The 6,736-nt window shown below is 56.8% G+C and overlaps 1 protein-coding gene across 1 annotated transcript; it reads left to right on the forward strand.

Annotated features, from left to right (window-relative positions):
* Positions 1-410: 410 nt before the first annotated feature.
* INHBB (inhibin subunit beta B) lies at positions 411-6,105 on the forward strand. Its single transcript, XM_021667936.2, has 2 exons — positions 411-909; positions 3,388-6,105. Exons 1-2 carry the CDS (start codon positions 462-464, stop codon positions 4,161-4,163), a joined length of 1,224 nt encoding a protein of 407 aa, XP_021523611.2. The 5' UTR covers positions 411-461; the 3' UTR covers positions 4,164-6,105.
* Positions 6,106-6,736: the final 631 nt, after the last annotated feature.

A 6,736-nucleotide genomic window follows, 5' to 3' on the forward strand; every position in this document is an offset into this window, starting at 1 on the left:
TCCAGCGCCTTCGCTTTCGTCTCGGCCAAGTTGCGTGGACCCGCTCTTTCGCCTACCTTCCCCGGCCCGCGGCTGAACCGCCGCTCCTGCTGCTTTCGCTTCACCCGAACCGGGGCTGCGGGGCCCCCGACGCGGAGAGGATGGGGAGAAGGCTGCAGATGCGGAGGCGCCCCGAGACGCCCGCGCGGCAGTGACCCGCGACCCCCGCCGCGCCCCTCGGGCTCCAGTGGCCCTCGGCGCCCCTTCCCCGCCGCGCGGGAACCCCGCGGCCCGGCCGGCCCCCTCCCCCAGTGAGCCGGCGGCGGCCCTCCCGGAGGGCGGGCGGGCGGAGGCCCGGGCGGGCGCGGGCGGGGGCGGGGCGGGGCGGCGCGCCTGGAGCCCGGAGCCCGGAGCCCGGAGCCCGGCCCTGCGCTCGGCTCGGCTCGCCTCGCGGCGGGCGCCCTCGTCGCCAGCGGCGCACCATGGACGGGCTGCCCGGTCGGGCGCTGGGGGCCGCCTGCCTTCTGCTGCTGGCGGGCGGCTGGCTGGGGCCTGAGGCCTGGGGCTCACCCACGCCCCCGCCGTCGCCCGCCGCGCCGCCACCACCCCCGCCGCCCGCAGCCCCTGGCGGCTCGCAGGACACCTGTACGTCGTGTGGCGGCTTCCGGCGGCCTGAGGAGCTCGGTCGAGTGGACGGCGACTTCCTGGAGGCGGTGAAGCGGCATATCTTGAGCCGCCTGCAGATGCGGGGCCGGCCCAACATCACTCACGCCGTGCCCAAGGCCGCCATGGTCACGGCCCTGCGCAAGCTGCACGCGGGCAAGGTGCGCGAGGACGGCCGCGTGGAGATCCCGCACCTCGACGGCCACGCCAGCCCGGGCGCCGACGGCCAGGAACGCATTTCCGAAATCATCAGCTTCGCGGAGACAGGTGGGTCCGGCCCTCCGGCTGTCTGCCGCCGTCCCCGCTCGCTCCCGCTCTCCCTCTCCTTGCCAGCTCCGGCTGCTGCCGCCGCCACCGCAGCCTGCGCGCCCTGGGGGGCAGCCCGGACTCCCGGCAGGGCTCCTTCGGCGGTGGCCCTGTGCTCTCCGCCCCTGTTGCAGTCATCTTCCCCCAGGCCGCAGACCCCGGCCTGCTGCCTCAACCCCCGCCGCCAAGCGCCTTGCCCTCCACCCCTGCTCTCCGGAATCCGGCCCCAGCGCCTCTGGGCGCGCGTCTCCCTCCCGGCAGATGCGCGCGGCCCTGGCTCTGCGGGCACTTGCTTGGTGATTGCTTAATGTTTTTGTTTCCCACGATCGAAGTGTAGGCTTAGCAGTGTGGATGGAGATGTGTGTGCTTGTTGATATACGTGGGCCGGAGGAGAGAGAGAGTGTGTGTGTCTGTGTGTATGTGTGTGTGTCTATGTGTGTGTGTGCCTGCGTGAGAGGCCCCTGGGGCCGCTTCCATCACCGGCGGCGTGGGCTTGCCAGGATTGCTGAAGCCTCGCTGGGGAGAGCTAGGCAACCTCTCTTCCGATTGTGTGGGCACCGGAATCGGGCGGAAGGCAGGCTTCTCAACAGGTCCATCATTTACACAGAGAAAGCCGCGGCTCGGGGACAGCCGGGTGCCTTTCGGCTAGCCTGGCAGCTGCAGCAGACCCTTCGCCCGCGAGGCACAGAGTCGTAGTTAACAAAGGGTTTGGCTCCTTTCTGGAATCCCCCCACCCACCCTCGGGCCCCAGATTGCAAATCCCTAACACTGTCTAAATATAAAAATCAGAGAGAGAAAAATCTTTCGGAACTTTAAAAGAAGGAGAAAAATGTGCCCGCGCCAAAATGCTGCAAGTGCTTTCGACTCCGCTGTCCTTTTCAGGACTTGAATGAGCCAGGCTGGCTTTTGTGCCTGGAGCTCGGCCCCATTTGTGCCGAGGGGACTGCAGAGAAGGTCGCAGAGGGGGAAGCCCCGGTCCAGTCAGGGCGGGGGCAAGCGGGGAGACTGGGTGGGGGAGCAGTTGTGCCCTTGGCTGCAGATGCACCCCCCTCCCCAGGCAGCAGGCAGCCTGGGGATGAAAAGGGATGAAAAGTTTTGCATGGCCGGGTGTGGAGAAAAGCAGAGACAATCGGGGCTGGTTTGTGCTTAGAAAGAAATGCATTGCCGTTTTAGCTGTCCACTAAAGTGAGTCAGGGAAAGCTCGCCATGTAATTAGAGGGCTCGGATTAAAAGGTGCTTTGGGGCCCAGAGTTAGAAATGTGATTCTGGAAGGTCGAGGAGGCCTTTTGGTCCCGGTGGCACAAAATGACAGCGGGGGCTGTTATATTTCTGGTCCGTTTCACGGAGCCAGCTCTTTGACTTATAAATAACAGATTCAGGTCACAGGCAGCTCGTCCAAGACCAGCTTTTAAGGCTGCAGTTTCCCCCATTTCAAAGTCAGATGTCAGTGTTATTAGAGGAGCCAGGCGAGGCCTGAGGTGGGGGCTTGGGAGGGGCATGGTGGGAGGTTTGATAAAACCAGCCCTGGCCACAGAGTTTCGTTATTTGTTCTTCGTGGAAAAAAAAAGAAAAGAAAAGAAAAACGTAGATTGTCAGAGGGAAGGGTCATGGAAATGTAGGATGAGAGGGGAGGCATCTCTTGATTGGCACAGCTTCCTTCTTGTTAAGCTGAATTATTGAGAAAATTAACAAGCCAGCTCCCCTATTCCTTGGAGATTTTGAACGTGCCATTAACGGGGAGCCAGAGTCTTGTCAAAGGATTGGACCTCAAGTTTCAAGGCTGAATATCCTGTCCCTTGGAACTACTCGGAAACAAGGGCCAGGCTCTGCAGCCTGCAAAGCACACGTCCCTGTGTCAGAAACCTGAGCAGAGCTGCTTGTTTGCAATGGAGGTTCCACTGGGGGTTGGATCAGATCGTACTTAGGTAAACACTGGAAAGAGGCGGTAGGTGGCTCAGCTTGATTTTGCAATGCGCTCAGTTAACCAAAAAAAAAAAAAAAAAAAAAAAAAAAAAAAAGCCCTACTAAAACCACCCACCCCAAAATCCTCCCTGCGATCCTGGTTTTGTTTTTCAGATTTCACAGATACCCATAACAACTTGTTAAGATCTTGGCCCCCTGACAAGTTCTTCTGTTGTTCTTTGAGGTCTGACAGCCTGTCTCCCAGGGAGCCCTGGTCTGGGAGAGGTGAGGCAGGATTTTATAGGCCTGGACCCTCCAGCCCCAACCTGGTCCAGGTTTCTCAATGGGAAACAATTTTCTCTGCCTCTCCCAGGTTACAGTCAGAGGCCCTGGCCCCAAGAACGGTATTTCTGGTTAATAACGTTTTCCAGCTGTGTGGCTAGTTGCATTCCAGCATCCTGCAGCAGAGAGTGCGTTTCCCCTATTGCCTCGTGTTCTCCTTGAGTTAACTTGGCCTGCTCTTCCCCTTTTCCGCAGATGGCCTCGCCTCCTCGCGGGTCCGCCTGTACTTCTTCATCTCCAACGAAGGCAACCAGAACCTGTTTGTGGTCCAGGCCAGCCTGTGGCTTTACCTGAAACTCCTGCCCTATGTCCTGGAGAAGGGCAGCCGGCGGAAGGTGCGGGTCAAAGTGTACTTCCAGGAGCAGGGCCACGGTGACAGGTGGAACGTGGTGGAGAAGAGGGTGGACCTCAAGCGCAGCGGCTGGCATACCTTCCCACTCACGGAGGCCATCCAGGCCTTGTTTGAACGGGGCGAGCGGCGACTCAACCTGGACGTGCAGTGTGACAGCTGCCAGGAGCTGGCCGTGGTGCCGGTGTTCGTGGACCCAGGGGAAGAGTCGCACAGGCCCTTCGTGGTGGTGCAGGCTCGGCTGGGCGACAGCAGGCACCGCATTCGCAAGCGAGGCCTGGAGTGCGATGGCCGGACCAACCTCTGTTGCAGGCAACAGTTCTTCATTGACTTCCGCCTCATCGGCTGGAACGACTGGATCATCGCACCCACCGGCTACTACGGGAACTACTGTGAGGGCAGTTGCCCAGCCTATCTGGCAGGGGTCCCCGGCTCTGCCTCCTCTTTCCACACGGCCGTGGTGAACCAGTACCGCATGCGGGGCCTGAACCCCGGCACGGTGAACTCCTGCTGCATCCCCACCAAGTTGAGCACCATGTCCATGCTGTACTTTGATGATGAGTACAACATCGTCAAGCGGGACGTGCCCAACATGATTGTGGAGGAGTGCGGCTGCGCCTGACGGTGCAAGGCGGGGGCACGGTGCTGGGGCGAGGAGGACAGTCCCGGGTGGGCTTCTTCCAGCCCCCGCGGGAACGGGGGTGCACGGTGGGCTGAGCACAGTCGTACTGTTGGGCTGTGGAGAAGGTGCCAGGGTGCGGCCTGAGATATTTTTCTACGACTTCATAGAGCAAACAGTCAAAGCCAGAGCGAGAACCCTCAACTGACATGAAATACTTTAAAATGCACACGTAGCCACGCACAGCCAGACGCATCCTGCCACCCACACAGCAGCCTCTAGGATACCAGCAAATGGATGCGGTGACAAATGGCAGCTTAGCTACAAATGCCTGTCAGTTGGAGAGAATGGGGTGAGCAGCCACCATTCCCACCAGCTGGCCCGGCCACTCTGAATTGCGCCTTCCGAGCACACATAAAAGCACAAAGACAGAGACACACACAGAGAGAGAGAGAGAGCCACGGAGAGGAAAAGCAGATGCAGGGGTGGGGAGCGCGGCCAGGCAGAGGCTGTGTGTGCCCGTGGCTTTCACCAGGCCTGCTCTGCCACTGCATCTCCGGCTCAATATCTGCTTCTTCCCCAGCCTGGGGTCCTTCGTGCTTCAAGACCAGGGGAGCCTGTCCTTCCATGCCCTTGCCGAGGGAAAGAGACCCAGAAAGGACATAACCTGTCAGAGACTGGGGAGCAGGGGCAGTGACTGTTTGACTGTTTGTCGTTTGGGCCTCTGACCTGACTTATGTGTGTGTTGTTTTTGGAGTGGGGAGGGAGGGAGAGAAGAGGGGGCTAAAATTGATGCTTTAACTGATCTCCGCAACAATTGATAGGTCATCCTTGCCAGTTGTATAACTGAAAAAGGACTTTTCTACCAGGTATGACCTTTGAAGTGAAAATCTGAATTGTCCTAAATGGAAAGAAATAATGTTGCAATCTGTGCCCTTCACTGGGGACATTCCTCTAGGACTGGTTTGGGGAGGGGTGGGAATGACCCCTAGGCAAGGGGATGAGACCACAGAAGGAAACGGTAGGGAGGAGGCATTCTTGAACTGCTGAGCATGGAGGGTGCCCCCTCAGCAGAGGCCGAGGGAAGGGAGCAGCTTAGTTGGTCTTGGAGAGATGGGGAAGGCTTTCACCTGATTTGTAGAAGTTGACCATGTGGGCCCCAGCCATCAGGGCCGGCCATGGACGTGGCCCCTATCCACCCACCTGCCCACCCACCCGCCCGCCCATATAGCACTTGCAGACCTGCCTGAAGGCACATGACACAGCACTTGCCGATCCACATGTGTCCAGAAGTGGCCCTTGGCCGAGCACCGAACTCGCTCGCCCTCTAGATGTCCAAGTGCCACGTGAACTATGCAATTTAAAGGGTTGACCCACACTAGATGAAACTGGACTCGTATGACTCTTTTTATATTTTTTATACTTGAAATGAAATCCTTTGCTTCTTTTTTAAGCGAATGATTGCTTTTAATGTTTGCACTGATTTAGTTGCATGATTAGTCAGAAACTGCCATTTGAAAAAAGAAGTTATTTTTATAGCAGCAAAAAAATGAATACAGTTAAATGTATTATACATAATTTTGGAACCAAAGAGGCCAACAGATCAGTTTTAATTTTATTAGACGGTGAGGCCATCTGATGTGAGGTGGACGTTCTGAACGGTCCCTTGAGTGGCCTGCCAATGTTTCAGGGTATGAATGGATTTTGTTTATTCGGTTCGATGTGTCTTTTCTATCCTTACACACCCAGAAGGTAGAGTAAAAATGACTATGATAGAATGCAGGTGTGTATCCTTAAATCCCCATCTTTATGTTTATTTAATAAAGCTCCCCTTAGGTTCTGTTTCATAATAATTTAAAACCAAACAATTTTCCCATAGACTTGCTGTTAAAGTATTTTACGTTTGTGTACAGTTTAAGAAAATAAAAGATTGAGTGCCACGGGCCTCTTGCCTTGTGTGATGTTTGGGTCAGGGAGGCCTGGGCTGGAGGTGGGCAGCTGGGAGGAAGGCCAGTCCAGGTGTCTGGATGCCAGCAGCCTCCTTGGCCTGCTCCTGGCATCTCTGCTTCCTTGCCATGAGATGGCTGTCAGGCAGAGATTCCAGGAAAAATGGCAGAAGATCAAAATGAAGGACGATTAGCAAATTCATGAATTACACATTTGTTTACCCTTCTAATCCCAAGACTGATTATGTTTCACCAAGGCCACATTCATTACCATTTGAAAGTGCCGGGTAAGCCCCCAGCCCCAGATGGAAATGTAAAATCCTGAACGCTGAAGTCCAGCTGACCTCTGCTCACCTCTATTTAGAGGTGACTGGGACCCAGAAGAGTATCTTGGGATAGAAGGGTAAACAGAGTCAGGCTGTGAGTGTGGGAAGGAGGCCTTCCTGAGGGAGTTTAGTGGTGGAGAGTGGTGGTAGGGGCGGTGTAGTAATGATGGCCGCCGCGCAGGTATGACAGATACCTGCCGAGTCCTCCTGTTACCATGCAGCATCATGCCTTTGTGGAAAAGTGGCTTTGCCTGCATTTCCCAGAATTGGGAAAGTCTGAGGCTTAGAGAGTTCAGAGCCTGCC

This window comes from Aotus nancymaae, unplaced genomic scaffold (genome assembly GCF_030222135.1).
Source record: "Aotus nancymaae isolate 86718 unplaced genomic scaffold, 86718_ANA_hifiasm-v0.15.2.pri h1tg000029l, whole genome shotgun sequence".
Taxonomy (NCBI): domain Eukaryota; kingdom Metazoa; phylum Chordata; class Mammalia; order Primates; family Aotidae; genus Aotus; species Aotus nancymaae.

Bases quoted from the DNA above. Each gene is read 5' to 3' on its own strand.
- INHBB (XM_021667936.2), top strand. From the start codon at position 462: ATGGACGGGCTGCCCGGTCGGGCGCTGGGGGCCGCCTGCCTTCTGCTG. The intron at 910-3,387 runs GTGGGTCCGGCC...CCTTTTCCGCAG, and splicing joins CATCAGCTTCGCGGAGACAG to ATGGCCTCGCCTCCTCGCGG.